The sequence below is a fragment of the Acomys russatus genome, chromosome 4, assembly GCF_903995435.1.
Source record: "Acomys russatus chromosome 4, mAcoRus1.1, whole genome shotgun sequence".
Taxonomy (NCBI): domain Eukaryota; kingdom Metazoa; phylum Chordata; class Mammalia; order Rodentia; family Muridae; genus Acomys; species Acomys russatus.
The window spans coordinates 41939190-41955343 of record NC_067140.1 but is presented as its reverse complement, the minus strand read 5'-3'; the positions used below and the strand labels follow the sequence as shown (position 1 = coordinate 41955343).

At 41.2% G+C, this 16154-nt stretch overlaps 1 protein-coding gene and 1 pseudogene across 2 annotated transcripts in view; one reads left to right on the top strand and one right to left on the bottom strand.

Annotated features, from left to right (window-relative positions):
* The window catches only part of Qser1 (glutamine and serine rich 1), a 60183-nt gene that overhangs the window by 15373 nt on the left and 28656 nt on the right, over positions 1-16154 (top strand). For both annotated transcript variants that reach the window (XM_051144276.1, XM_051144278.1), the window contains exons 2-3: positions 7826-7932; positions 10547-14224. In XM_051144276.1, coding sequence (XP_051000233.1) covers positions 10549-14224 — 3676 coding nt within the window. In that variant the 5' untranslated portion in view covers positions 7826-7932; positions 10547-10548. The remainder of the gene's footprint in view (positions 1-7825; positions 7933-10546; positions 14225-16154) is intronic.
* On the bottom strand, positions 3279-3519 carry LOC127187959 (40S ribosomal protein S27-like; annotated as a pseudogene).

Genomic DNA, 16154 nt, shown 5'->3' with positions numbered 1-16154 from the left:
GCATGTGTGTCTGTGTGAGAGTGTCAGATTATCTTGGAGTTACAGACAGTTGTGAGCTGCCATGTGGGTGCTGGGTATTGAACCTGGGTCCTTTGGAAGAGCAGTCAGTGCTCTTAACTGCTGAGCTATCTCTCCAGCTCCTCATGATTTTTTTTTAAAGACGGTTTCTCTGTGTAGCCCAGGCTGTCCAGAAACTCTCTATGTAGACCAGGCTGGTCTTGAATTTACAGAGATCCACTTGCCTCTGCCTTCTAAGTATTGGGATTAAAAGTGTGTGCCACTATGGTTTGCACTTTAGTGGTAGTTTAAGTGGATATAAGGAAAAGTGAGACTTTAGTTTGAACTCAGAAACATCCTTGAGTGTGGGGAGTATTATTGTTGATCATAGGTGTATCTCACAAACTCTGCTCCCAGTCCGCTTGTTATGTGCCATGCTCAAACATTTTCACGTACGTAACACATCTTCAGTAAACCCTAAATGGTAATGATCCAACTTCCACCTTGACTTTTTTGGAGTCGTCTTTCCCATAAATTATTCTGAACAGTGGCCCTCAGTTGTACTCTGAGGGAGTTCCGGTGTAGCTGCTCTGTCCTTAGAACCCATATGTTCAGGAAGGTCCTAGATTTTTGCTTTGATGCTTTATTGTTTTCTCCAGGTATCAGTTTATCTTCCAGTGAATTTTTTTTAGCTGTCGTCGAACTCACAGGGATCCACCTGCCTCTGCCTCTCGAGTGCTGGGATTCCAGGCGTGCGCCACCATGCCCGGCCCAGACTTGTAAAATGTATTCATTTATGCGAATACAGAGTTTTAGAGCCTTTTGATGATAAATTGGCACGTCTCCTTATTTTTCATTGTCTGACCCCTGATAACCTCATAGCATCCTCTAGTAGAAGCATGTAGAATCCATTACAGATCTACTAGTACGTTGTTAGAATTTCATTTCCAGCCTTTGAGTAGCTGGTAATTGCTACTTAGTGGGTTCCTTTCTCTCTTCCACCCTTCTCCACCCCTTACTTCTTCCCTTTCAACCCCTAACACTAGATAGGAGAGAAGGGAAAGGATAGGGAGGAAGGAGGGTAAAGTTGCCATCAGACCACTTCTTGGTGATGAGTTCCGAGGAGCAGGTTCGTTCTTCGCTGTCAGGGTATCTGATTTCTTCTTCTCGATTGTTTGCACACAATTACTTGATAGACTGCAACCAGTATCATCCAACCCAGCCAGCCACCCACCCTCTGGAAAGTCCCCAGAATGTTGTCACACACTAGCAAAAACTTATCTGCAGCTGGCCACCCCCACCCTCACCCACCCGAGCCTGAGGTAAATCATAGTCACCTGTTGTGAAGCAGCCTCTTATCCCCACACTTGGCATTAAAACAAAAACTTATTCCCATAATATTTCTGTGTTTTTTAAAGAAACTGAAATTCCCACTACACCTTTGTATATATTGTTGCGTCTTTTTAGGTAGTTTTGTCTTTACCTTTCAGTATTCAGGTATCATTTCCCAGGGACAGTCTTCCCATACAGTAGTGTGTGTGTGTGGGGGGGGGGGGTTGTTTGCGTTTCTTTTTCTTTTTCTTTTCTTTCCTTTCCTTCCTTCCTTTTTTTTTTTTTTTTTTTTTTTTTTTTTTTGAGACAGGGTTTCTTTGTGTAGCCTTGGCTGTCCTGGTCTCATTTTGTAGACCAGGCTGGCCTCGAACTCACAGTGATCCACCTGCCTCTGCCTCCTGGGATTAAAGGCGTGTACCACCACGCTTGTATTGTGCTTTTTCTGTTCCTCATGCTTTTTTATTTATTTTTTTAGTCTCTGGTCTAACACTTGTCAATCAATAAGTGTCATTTGTATAGATATAGACCTTAGGTGCAATAATGGCATTGGTTGAGCATTAATGATGTGGCAAATGTAGAAATGTGTAAAATGCTGCTTATGTGCTTCATCAGGCTACTGTCACCTTATGTGCTTCATCAGGTTACTGTCACAACAGCCTGGCAGGGGCAGGTGTTGTTACTGCCCATGTTTTATAGTTGAGGAAACTAAAGCTTCTGTGGTTGGCCTCAAGTCACATAATTCATAAGAAGTGAGTTTATGTTCTGCAGTTTAATTGCAGAGCCTGTACATTAAAAAACAAAAACAAGGAGCTGGAGAGACGGTTCTGCAGTGGGATCACTGGCTACTGTTCTATAGGATCTACATGGTAGCCCACAACTGTCTGTGACTCCAGTTTCAGGGAATCCAGACATGCATGTAGGCAAAACACCAATGTACATAAAATAAATGAATAAAAATTGTTTCAAAGAATATTTAATTTTTTCAAATTTTAATAAATAATTATTCATAAACTATAGGGCTTATGAATGATTTTAAGTCTCAGATTATGGTTAGCCAAAATAGAGTTCTCTAGAATCTTTGGGTTTAAGTGTGAAGGTCATTCTAGAGTACAAATACCAGGTTAACTCATTGGATTTAGTGTTGGGTTTTTTGTTTGTTTGTTTGGTTTTCAGTTTGTTTTGCTTTGTTGGTTTGGGCTGTGATTTTTCAAAACAGGGTTTCTCTGTGTAACTTTAGCACACTCACTCTGTAGACCAGGCTGGCCTCGAACTCACAGAGATCCCCCTACCTTTGCCTTCCAAGTGCTGGGATTAAAGGTGTGTGTGACTTTGCCTGGCCAGTATTGATTTTTGTACAGATTTTTTAAAAATATATTTATTTTATGTGTGTGTGTGTGCGCGCATGCACGTGCATATGTATATTTAAGTGCAGGTGCCAATAAGAGTTTAGAAGAGGAAGTCAGAATCAGATTCTCTGGAGCTGGAGTTATGGGCAGTTTTGAGCTAACTGGAATGGGTACTGGATCTAAACTCAGATCCTATGCAAGAACAGTACTCTTTTTTGACAGCTGAATCATGGTTTTAGGCCGGGCGGTGGTGGCACATGCCTTTAATCCTAGCACTTGGGAGGCAGAGGCAGGTGGATCCCTGTGAGTTTGAGGCCAGCCTGGTCTACAGTGCGAGTCCAGGACAGCCAAGAATAACAGAGAAACCAAAAAGAGTGAGTCCACGATAGCCAATGCTAAACAGAGAAACTGTGTCTCAAAAAAAAAAAAAAAAAAAAAAAAAAGAAAGAAAATTAAAGAAAGAAAGAAAGAAAGTTTTATGTATTATATGTGCGTGCGTGCGTGTACCACGTAGGTGTCTATTTGCATTTAATTTTCTTTCTTTTTTTTAATCCAAAATGTGTTTATTGGGGTGGTTTCCCTCTCATCTTGAATTAGGTACTTTCAGTGCTGCTTCCTCCTGAAGGTGCATCCTTCTGTCAACCTTGCTTTTCCTTCTGTAGGCTGACAGAGAACAGTAGAGTAGCCAACACACAAGACTGCTGTTTGTGCATGGCTAAAGACCGTGGTGATTTTATAGCATCCTGGGCACTTCACATCCATAAAGTAGGAATTGGGGCTCTGCACCAGGCGCTTTTTCTTGTGTTGGAGACGGATGAAGGAGGAGCTCCTTCCCGAGAGGCATGTTCTCATAGGGAGGTTGTTACTGCCAGAAAGGGCATGTAACTTTCTTAAGGTTTGTCTCCAACTTTCATTCTTTTCTTTTTCTTGTATCTCTAGTGTTCTAGTATCTTCTAAAGTTTGCCTCCCATTTTTATTATTTTATTTTTCTTGTATCTCTAGAGCTTTTATCTTTAAGAAGGCATAGAAGCCATTATGATTACCAAGATAACTATTACCAGCATGATAACAATCATAATTGTTAAGGTGTCCATCTCAGGTTATTTATCTTTCTCTTGTTTCTATCTTTAATCTGTTTAAAATAGCATCATTTAAGGTCCAAAAATTCTGTTATTGAATCTTTCATCTTCTTGTGTCTATTTTCTTTAAATTTATCAACTTAAATTATTTATATCTAGTTGAATTTTCATATCCAGCTCTTTTTTTCCTTAGCATTTAGCACAATTTCAAAAATACTTGATCAGCAGCCGGGTATGGTGGCTCATGCCTTTAGTCCCAGCACTTGGGAGGCAGAGGCAGGTGGATTACTGTGAGTTCGACGACAGCCTGGTCTACCAAGCAAGTCCAGGACAGCCAAGGCTACACAGAGAAACTCTGTCTCGAAAAACCAAAAACAACAAGAAAAACCTGATCAGAGGCTCATGTTTGGGCTGGGGATTCTTCTGTGTGGTGTCTCTGGAGCTCCTCCTGCTGTACAGCTAGCACCTTGCACTGGCGGCTGCCCCTTCTGCCGGCCTTGGCCAACCTTTCAACCTGCCATGCTGCTGTGCCTTTCCAATCCTTCCCCGTGGGCATCGATCGGCCTGTAGTCTTAGGCATATGTGCCTTCCCATGCTGGGCTGTGCTGGGCCAGGCTGGCACCTCTCAACAGGCACCCGGAGCCTTTCTGGGGACACAGTGGGCCCAGACTGGGCTACTGCTTTTTCTAGCATCTTCTCCAACCCTTCTCTAGAACTGTGCTGCACTTGGGAGAAGCCACAGTATTGAGGCTCCAGTATGGCATCCACCAACTGAGTTAGCTCACCAGTCTCTGAAAAGAGCCACCCCTTTTCACTCCAGTTCTGGGAAGTTGCTGGCCTTGCCCCAGCCTTCCTGCTCACAGCTGTCTCTCAAGTGCTGCACTGTAGGGGATTTTTAAAGTAGCCATGCTCCAGTTCCTTACCCCTACTGCTGTCTCTGGGCAGACCTCAGCTACTCCACTAGTCCCAGCTTTGGGCAGTATGAAGCTGTTAGGGTTTTCTGGTCTAGGTCCTGTGTCTACTCTTGGCCTAATGCCAGAATCTAGTGTCTAAGCTTGGATTCTGTATAAGTTTTTGACCCAGGTTTGGTATGCCACTTTTATTCTAAGGGTTTTCCTCCTATACCCTAGTTCACAAAACATCAACTTTGAAACTGCAGTATTTATGAATAAATGCCTAGGCCATAAGCTTTATCTCATTCTCCGACAAACTCATAACTTAAATTACCTGTTTGTCCTTTATTATGTGTGCCACATTGCTGATTGCCTCTCCTCGGTTTCATGCATACATCTTCCTCATAGTCCTAGCTGAAATCGTCCCACTTCTATCTCCCAGGGTATTTTATCACAGCAATAAAAGAAACTCTGAGTCTTCATCTTTTCACTTTCTTTTTTCTTTCAGGAATTGAATAAAGGGCCTCATACATGTTAAGTACACTATCTGCTACATCCTTAATTGATGTTAGATACCGATGGACTTTCCAGTTGTACTCTAAAATTTGCATAAGAAAACTCTAGGGAAAAAATTCTTTGAGACATTGGGTTAGACAATAATTTTTATTATAGCCAAAATGACAAACTGTATTCAATAAATTAAAATTGGATTAAAAATAAATATTGCTATTTTGAAGATGTTTTTAGAACAATGAAAGCTATGGATTAGGAGAAAATATTTGTATCTCTCTAAGGAGATGATTCTAGAATATGTAAGCTTTAATAAGAAAACAGCACAAATAAAATTGGGCAAAAGCTTTGAGTAAAACATGGCTAGAAATTTCTTCATGCCAGATGAGGAAGATGTTCAACATTGTTAATTATTACATATAATGAGGTATCACTGTAAATCAACTGGAATTACCCAGGAAGTATGTGGGGAGTGCCCGTGTGTGAGTGCCCGTGTGTGAGTGCCCGTGTGTGTGTGTGTGTGTGTGTGTGTGTGTGTGTGTGTGTGTATGCGTGCACACAGAAGCAAGTGGATTTCTGTGAGTTCGAGGCTAGCCTGGTCAACATAGAGAGTTCCAGGCCAGTCAGGCCTATATAGCAAGACATTATCTCAAAGAGTGAGGTGGAGGAGTAGGTAGGTACAGTATAGACCAGAAAATTATCACAAAATCCCTTATTTTTTACAATTAATATATTCTAATACATTTTTAAAAACATAAGCAATTTATTTCTGAGGATTTTCCATTTAGAAATTTAAGCTAAGGTTGACCGTGCATAAGTGAAACCCAAGAACATGAAACTGCCAAACAACTCAAATAAGAGTGGGCAATTTTGTGTTTTGTTTTTGTTGAGACAGGAGCTCACTTTAGCCCTTGCTGGCCTAAAACTTAGAAAGATCTTCCTGCTTCTGCCAATTCTGGGGTTGAAGGTGTACACCACCATGCCACCAAGGTCAAAAGACTTGGGTAAGACTTTACTTTTTATAGTCTCTGGATGTTTACTCTGCCAGATGTGTGTCTCCTGCTTTATAAGCTGTCTATTCTTTCCTGCGCTATTCGAGACCCATTCAGAAAGTCCTTATTTATGCATATAACCAGATTATATTAAAACATCAAAAAAATTAAATACTGCCTACACTAGGTCTGGAGAGATAGCTCAGACTTTAAGAGCACCTACTGTTCTTACAGAGGACCAGCGTTGTTTCCAGCACCAACATGATACTTCACGACTGTCTATAATTCCAGGTCTGGGGATTCCACACTCTATTCTAGCTTCCTGGAGCTCCTATATGTACCCAAAACACATAAATTAGCACAGGCATAGATAGCTACACATAAAAATAATAAATCTAAAACTACACCTTAAGAGGTAACTCAATCAATAAATACCAGTGCTTTAAACATTTCTAATATCCTTAGCCATCAAAACCACACTGAAACTGCATCTTTTTCCCCCCTTCGAGACAAGGTTTCTCTATGTCACCCTGGCTGTCCTGGACTCTCTTTATAGACCACGCAGTGATCTGCTTGCCTCTGCCTCCTAAGTGCTGGGATTACAGGCGTGCGCCACCATGCCTGACTCTGAGACTGTCTCTTACCCAGGCTATCATCTAGAAAATGAAATGTACACAGAGGGGCTTGGTGGAAGGGGACGAGCACTGCATATCTGTTTGTGGGAATATGCATCAGTGCCTGTGGTGTGAAGTCATTATTGAGATTCCTCAAGTAACTAAACTACATGTCATCCTGTTATTCTATACTACTCCTGGGTGGTAAACTCTTAAGGTATCAAAGTCAGCATAGAGCAGAGATTCCGGAAGTGTTTGGTATCTCATTTAGACTGTCAGTATTCACAATAGCCTCACAGTGGATGAGTGGATAATGAAGATGTGATATAAGTACATACGATACATACACAAAAATGTTATTGTGAAACCATTGTTTTCTACAGTAGTTTCAGCAGTTTAAATTCAATATATTCAGAAAAGTATAAGACATGATATGGGATTATTTTCAAAGAGGAAGGTAACAACTAGGTTGGAGAGAGGGATGGAAGATGGGACTCCAATGAAAATGGAAGTGCAAAGCATTGTTCTATCTAACTGAAATAGTAATTTTAAAACATCTTTGTTTTGGTGCTGTCTACATAATGATTAAGTTGCATTGTGCTTATTAGACTAGCATATTATCACACTCAGTGAACCTGTTCCTTTTTTTTTTTTTTTTTTTTTTTTTTTTCCAAGACAGGGTTTCTCTGTGTAGCCTTGGCCATCCTGGACTCACTTTGTAGACCAGGGTGGCCTCGAACTCACAGCGATCCGCCTGCCTCTGCCTCCCGAGTGCTGGGATTAAAGGCGTGCGCCACCACGCCCGGCTCTGTTCCTTAATTATAAACCATAGTAAACTTATTTTTAGTGCTCATCCAACTTAGGGCCTTACTCAGAGTTGTACCTCCATCCCTGCCTGTGAAGTTTATTTCTGTTTTATGCTTTTGGTTTTTGCTAGTTCCATGTGTTCTTTGGGTAAAGCAACTTGCAACTGCTAGTTGTTCCCCTGTAAATATTTTGATTATCTCATTTGGGCTATGTTTTGGTTTTATTTTTTTAAAATACTGTCCTTTCTCATTTAAGCTATGAAGATGGACATGCTTCACAGTCTGAATCAGATATCCTTCAAAGACAGACGTTCCCATCCTCCCATCAGCTTCCTGGATACGCCTCCACGCCTCAAGCAACTGGTAATAGGTCTTTTGTTAAATATATTGTGGTTCTGGGTATAATGAGTGAATAAGAAGGAAAATCAGCTTTTATATTTTGATGTATAATGTGTAAGACATCTATGCCATGGGACTGTTAAAATGAAAATGAAATAAAGTTTGGCTTTAATGATAACAGCATCTATGTAACTAATAACAGACACATTTTTCTTTCTTGCACCTTTGGAAGTTTAAAATATATCTAGCCATAGCCAGGCTAGTGGCACACACCTTTAATCTCAGTACTCGAGAGACAGAGGCAGATAAATCTGAGTTCAAAGCTACCCTGGTCTAGATTATGAGTTCCAGGACAGCCAGAGCTACATAGTGAGCTCTGTACTGTTGCTGTTGGAAAACAGCAACAAACACCCACCCACAGCCAATGAAGTATTTGTTTGCTGTTTCAAAATTAAACAGACTTGGTATATGGAACTTCTAGGCCGGCTTCTCAGAGATTACTTCTTAAAATAAGACCAGGACCAGTGAGCATTTTTACTTGGAGATACCTTGCTCTATCTTAGGTCTTTTGGGAACACTTGATACTAGTGCAAGCAGCACTAGCACTTACACTCAAGACTCTTCCCTGATGGATTTTCTCTCCTCTGTTGAGTCCCAACATGCTCAGGCTGCTTCATCAGGAGCTCTTTACCACAATTCAGGGCTCCATCATGGCAGACAGGAGGTTTGTTTTGTTTTTTGTTTTTGTTTTAACCCCCCACTTTCAGAATTTTTAAATCATCTAAATAACACTGATTTTTTTTTTAGATGCTTTTACAGGCTTGTGACATAGTAGTGTGACTGTGAGGGATATTAACTGTTGGTTTTCTAATGCACATTAATGTCTAGAACTTGGGATACTTTTAAGAAAATGAAAGAATTTATTAATAGATGAACTTCAGTTTTTGTTTTTTATTAATTGTTACAGGTCTCAGTTTTTAGCTTTCAATTGATGATTTTCCTGCCTTCAGTGACTTGCAGGAATCATCACACCCAGCTTAGAAATTCTTTTTCACATTGATTAAAATCTAACAAAGTTTAGGCCAAGCGTGGTGGCATGCACCTTTAATCCTAGCACTCCGGAGGCAGAGGCAAGCACATCTCTGTGAGTTCGAGGGCAGCCTGGTCTACAAAATGAGTACAGTACCGCCAAGGTTACACAGACAAACCCTGTCTCAGGGGGAAAGAAACTAACAAGTTTGCCAGGCAGTGGTGGTTCACACTTTTAATCCCAGTACATGGGAGGCGGAGGCATGTAGGTAGATCTCCAAGTTCAAGTGAGTTCAAGCACAGCTAAAGCTGCACACAGAGAAACCCTGTATTCAAAAACCAAACTAAACAAACAGAAAAACCTAACAAGTTAATATTGAAGGTTTGATAATTATGAAAGATAAACAATTTATATTTTATACTTAAAGTAGCTACTTGTCAGTTTGACAGGAACAGAAATTAAGCTTTATTTTAATGTCTTCATGGGTAAATTGGTAATAGTATACCGTAGCAGTTGAGAAAACTTCCTGTTTTTCCCAAGGAATTTAGCACACATCAAGTGGCTCACAGCTATCTGTAATTCCAGCTCCAAGGGTCTGATGTTTCTGGCCTCATTTGGCACATGCACACATATGCATGCACACAGACACACTCCTATAAATAATTAAAACAAATAAAAACATCTTAAAGAGAAAAGAATGCTGTCCTGAAATGTGCCTCTTCTTGACATTATCTTATTAATAATCTTTTGATTTTTTTCATAACAGTTACATCTTTTGTGGTTGGATAGTTTATGAAAAGTCAGTACTTGAAGTGCAAGAGATTTCTTGAGTGAATATAATTTGGTTTGGTTAAAAAACAAAACAGAAGAAAACCTTACAGAGTTAACATCCCTGTTTTATTTTTTATTTATTATGTTAGATATAGGCAATATTTAGTGTCTTAATTTTGATGTTTTGTACATTTTACTTTATTTTGTTTGAAGAATTTTGAGTAAATTAATGCCAGAGGTTATTACTGGCTTCTTAGTTTTCATGGCATTTGCCCAATTCCGTATGCAAACTCACCTATTTATTGTTTTTTTAAAATTATCTGTATTACCAATAGGCCCGGCTAGCAATCAGTCAAGACACAGACACTTGTTATATTTTAAAATAGCCTTAGTTAACCTGGGGCAGGGCAGATATTAATCCTTTAAACTACTTTTCATAGTAGGGCCTCAGGCATGGGATCTCTTCTCAATCCCATGCCATCTGCTTCTAATAACTTCTATCAAGCTACCTCCCATCTATAATCCCATATACCTGTTCATGTTCTTCATCTGGGCCGGATTCTCCATCCATGCCGGCCATCAGACCATCCCCCAACATCTGTTTTTAAATGTTATAGATATAAACTGCTGCATCTTTCAGAACTTTGATTTTGCTTTAAGAAAGCAAGCTGATTTTAAATATAATTTAAAAATTTTACATACAGATCACAATTTGTAGGCTTTTTAGCCCATAGATAGACATTTCAATGTGCTGAGAGTTGTATCACTGTTATGGCAACATTTATTTAAATATCTGTGCTATAGTTATGTAAGGATTGTTGTGTGTTCTCTTTATAGGCATGCATTCCTCAGCAGCAACCGAGCTGTTTGTTACAGGACCCTTGCCGACCACTGGAACACTGCCACCACCTACCCTGTCCGCTTATCAACATCCAGCTACCTTTAGCAATAGAAATTTTGTGACCACGTCACCTTTGGTGCTTCAGGATTCATCTTTTAACACTACATCAAATGGAATTTTAAACCCTCATGATCCTTTGCTACAAATTAAGACTTCGCAGGGAACTGTTCCAGCTGCTTTGGCATTTGAACGCCTGGGCAGTTCTGCACTAAGTAATAGCATCCCACCTCAGTCTTCAACATATCGCTCAGCTCAAGAGTCAGCACCCCATCTCTTACAACCTCAATTTAGTTTGTTGCCTTCAACACTTGGGGGAGCCCAGCAAACCCCTCAAGCCTACAGTTCAGCTCTGTTTACTAGTTCTGCTGCTTCCATTGAAAGAGCCCTTCTTCGAGAATGTAGCGTTATTAAACACCACCAGCGGCCTTCAGTTACCCAGTCTATTCAAGCACAACTGACTGGTTCACAGCATCCCTTACATAGTTACCTATCAAGTGCAAGTATTGGTAATTTTCAGGAAACATCGAGGCAGTCATCTTTATCCTGTAGCTCAATTCGAGATTCTACTCAGGTGAGCAATGGCGTATTGCAGCAGAAGACCCCTCTTGTCTCAGCAGAACTTGCTCAGTCTTACTCATCTGTAATTCCATCATCAGGGTATGTTCCTTCTGCTACAAAAGTAGATGGCTGTTCTACAAAACAACCACTAACGTCAACTACAATTCCGAAGTCTCAAAGTGTAATTCCTCCTGTGCAAACACTAAACTATTCTAAACCTTTACATAACCAGAGTTCTGTGATATCAGGTCAAGCACAAATTTATTCTACAGCACAGCTACCAAGCCTTTTATCAGTCAGCCAATCCCAAAATTATGGTTTAGTACAGCCACATAATGTGCCATCGATTGTTCATTCACAGGTTTATAGGTCCAACAGGGTTGAGAAATTGCCATCCTTATACAAAACATTGACTTTTTCTGGGTCATCACAGCCTGTAACCTCTGAAAATCAGACACTTAGTTATTCATCCAATCAGCAAGAAGTATTATCTTTAGTTCCAAATGAGAATTACCCTGCTCAAACAAGAGACCTGTCATCAGTCAGTCAGTCTCAAAATTATTCATCTGGTCACTCTCAGGATTTATCACCAGTTAGCCAAACACCGGACAGTTACTCATCTCAATCACAAGTTTTATCTGTTGTTAGCCCTTCAGAAAGCTATGCATCGGGACAGTCTCTGACATTAACAGCCCCTTCTCTCTCTTATTCTTCTGCCTCTCGGGGTCAGAGCTTGCCAGATTCTAGTGCAACACCAAATTATATTTCTGTGCATTCATCCCCAAATGCTCAGACCCAAGGATCATCACCTCCTCAGCCCCAAAAGTTTTTGCCTACTGTACAGTCGTCTTTTGTATCCTCTACTCATGGTCAGCCATTACAGAATAGCATACCTTCCCCTGATCCGAAGTCTTATGCTGAGAGAAAACTTGACTCAAATGTGTATACATCTTCAAAGCAAGATGATTTCCCAATGCAGAAATTACAAGCATTGCAGTCACAACCATCTCTTGAATCCTCAAGCCAAAGGTTACCTGATGGGGAAGTAAATGCTCAAGAGTCACTTTATAAGACATCCAAGGCGGATGACCGCTATTCTCAGAGTGTAACCAGAAGTACCTCCCACCTTGAAGATCAAGTGGTAGGAGTTGCTCTCCAGGGTTCAGAACAAGAAGAAAACATGGTTGGTTCAGTGACACAGCTTCCCCAGCGAAGTGGCCAGCCCAATAATGCAGTAGCCTCCGATCTTAAGAAGGCAGCTAATGTAATGCAGACTCCACAGATACGTTTGAATAATAAAGACCTCAACCAGCAGCATTCTCTCTTACACAAGATGCATGAAGCGAAGCTTCAGGAACAGCATGATCAAATAATTGGTGCCTCATCTCAGATACAGATTCCAAACCATGCTTTAGGGCACAGTCATCAGGCTCTTGCTAATACACCAGTCCTTTTAGATTCTGCCTGTGACTTACAGATTCTTCAGCAGGCTGGGATTCTACAGGCCAGCCTGGGACAAGCAAAGGCACCCTTACAAGTACAGCAGCGTGTTCAGAGTCCTCAACAGATAGTCCACCCTTTTCTTCAGCTGGATGGTCCTATCATACAGAGCAATGGGGAGCATCCTCAGCAGCAGCTCCATCCTCAGAATTCTCTAGACCTCCCTGAACCTTCAAAACCTTTGCAACAGCTAACAGCAAAGGGCCCTTTTGGTGAAACCAATCAACACGATTCAAAGAATCAGTTTGTTTCTTTGGGATCAATATGCTTCCCAGAGGCAATGCTTCTTAGTGACGAAAGAAATATTTTGTCAAATGTAGATGACATCTTAGCAGCTACAGCAGCGGCCTGTGGGGTTACACCTTCTGACTTTTCCAAGTCAGCTTCAAATGAAACCATGCAGGCTGTTGAAGGTAGTGATTCTAAGTCTCATTTTCAGCAGTCATTAGATGTCAGGCATGTGAATTCAGATTTTAACTCTATAACAGCTACAGTAGGAAAGCCACAGAATATTAATGACATTTCCTTAAATGGAAATCAGGTTACTGTAAACCTTTCGTCAGTACCCACCCTTCAGTCAAAAACAGTCCTTGATCAACAGCACATGGAAACACCTAGTCAAAATATGCCAACTAAAGTACCATCAGCCATGGTTGGACCAGGTCATGAAGTCCAGGAGCAAAGTTCTGATCTATTCAAGAAACAGTTGGCTATAAATCATGAGTCTAAAGAAGATGGTAAAATTGCTGTTGACAGTGCACTGAGTAATAACAGACATCAAGAGTTTGTCTCTAATAGTCAGAGCGTGAGTGGAGAGAATGCAGCATCTGAGAGTGATTTTACCCTAGTGGGTGATGACAGTGGAATGTCAGTGAACCATAGAAGGGGCACACTTGCACTGCTGACCATGGGCCAGCCTGGGGATGCAGCCAGTGGGAAGACTGAAGATGAAAAGCAAGATGTAACATATTTTAACCTTCCAAAGAAAAAAGCTAAAGGAAGTGGACAAGGTAAAGAGGAAGAGGACAGTCAAAAACAACCGAAAAAGTCTTCCCAAGGCAAGCGCCAGAACCCCAGGGGGACAGACATATATTTACCATATACTCCCCCCTCCTCGGAAGGCTGTGATGAAGGTTACCAGCATCAAGAAAAGATGAGGCGGAAGATTAAAGAAGTAGAGGAAAAGCAACCAGAGGTCAAAACAGGATTTATTGCTTCTTTTTTAGATTTCCTGAAGTGTGGGCCCAAGCAGCAGTTTTCTACCCTTGCTGTTCGAATACCTAATAGGACCAGACGATCAGGAACCCAGGTCACCCGTACCTTCTGTCCTCAACCACTTGCAAAGGCGTCACCTGCAACACCTGTGCTATTAGTGCCTGAGACTGCAGTGGTCAGTCCATCAGAAAAAGTTGACAGTGAACTTAAAAATTTAGAACCATTATCTTCATTTTCTTCTGATGAGGAAGATCCTGGCATGGGTGGCCATGATATCTATAAGAACACTTCTGCTCCCTTAACTACATTGGATGCTACTTCTGATAAAACGAAGAAAACAGGTAAGTTTTAAACGGATTTACAGCTACCACATTGTACCATTAGTTTTCTTGCTATGTCGTTATACAAATACATCTTATGGACAAGAAGATGTCTTGGGCTTTGCTTTTTTTTTTTTTTTTTTTTTTTTGAGACAGGGTCTCTCTGTGTAGCCTTGGCGGTCCTGGACTCACTTTGTAGACCAGGCTGGCCTTGAACTCACAGCTCTATGCCTGCCTCTGCCTCCAGAGTGCTGAAATTAAAGGCATGCGCTACCACACCTGGCAGGGATTTGCTTTTTGACATTTCTTTGCATGTGGGATTTTGGTTATGCCACAAAGAATCATCTTACACCGTCTGCTGTCTGCATTTCTCTAAGCATAGACATCTTAAGTCAGCTTTGGAATAGGAAGCATTATGATATAGGTAGGCCCTCTTGTTTGCCAGTATTACCCAAAGATTAGCATTTTAATATTAGATGTGATTACATAGAAAATGCAGATGAATCTGGCAAAAAGAGACCTTCAGAATTCTGTGCTGGCTCGTAACTGTATTCCCAAATCTTGGGATAGAGACTTCACTTTTTCTTTCAATTAGCAGAAGAAAGATTTTGAGAAGCACCACCTTCAGTAAACAGTTGACAGGTAAGTACACTTTATTTTTTTTTATTTATGTTTGAGTTGGGTCTCAGTATGTGGACCAGACTGACTTTGAACTCTGTGCTGAGATTAAAGTTATAAGCTATCAATCCAGCCAAAGTTTACTATTTTAAGGGGAAAAAAAATTAAAACAGTTTATATAGCAACTACCTCTGTGCCAGGAACAAGGGTTAGGAGATGTACACACAAGATTGGGTGCTTACTGGTAAGTGAACTACTGAAACCCATGAGACTAGTGACTAGTAAGTGACAGGGTGGCATCTGAACCTCGTTTGTCTGATTTTATAATGACTAGTAAGTGACAGGGTGGCATCTGAACCTAGTTTGCCTGATTTTAGAGCCTGTATTCCTGCTAAGCTCTTTTGTAAGCAGGAGTTTTAAGACTTTTTTAATATGCTTCTCAGTGTCTAGACTCGAGGCTGTCTTCAATAAGGTGATGTGAAGTAACTGGTACCCTACATAGTTAACATAAATGTCTGGTACTAAGTATATCTAAAGGATTCTCACTTGGAAGTGTGTGAGCCCCTCAAAAACCAAAACAAGCCTTGTGTAGTGGTTCATACCTTCAGTCTCAGCATTTAGGAGGCAGAGGCAGGAGGATATCTGTGAATTCAAGGTCAGCCTGGTCTACATGGTGAGTTCCAGACTAGCCAGGGCTGCTCGGTGTGAGACTGTCTGAAAAAAACAAAGACACACTGGTGATGCTCATTTTTAAACTCTATTTTATTTAGGGTATTGAAGTCTTTACCTCTCTTCCACCAATCCCTTAACCCTGGGTAAGAGAGAAAGAAGGTTAGTGGAGAGAGGGGGCACAGACCTCTTCACTTCTCCCAGCTGTCTATGGTCAGTTGGGTTTTGTGGTGGTGGTGGGGGCAATACCACTCTCTGTCAACAGCAAACGCAACAAGCAGTCTCCTCTAAGCTGCTGTGTTTCAGTCTATTTCCAATCCACCACACCCCCTGTCTCTGGTCTCCAAACCACTACGTGCCACATGCTACCACTGCACGCCACACGTTCTCTCCCCAGGCTCTCATTTATTTTCCTCAGAATCCTAGACCATGCCCCTCTCCATGGTGCAGGAGGCAGGCCCATTACCAGCTGGCAAAGACTACCTGCTCAACAAAAGGTAAATTAAAATCCCACACTTGGGATTAAAATGAAAACAGCAGGGCATGGTGGTACACACCTTTAATCCAAGCACTCTAGGGAGGTAGAGGCAGGCAGATCTCTGTGAGTTCAAGTCCAGCCTGGTCTACAGAGTGAGTCTAGGACAGCCAGGGCTGTTGTACAGAG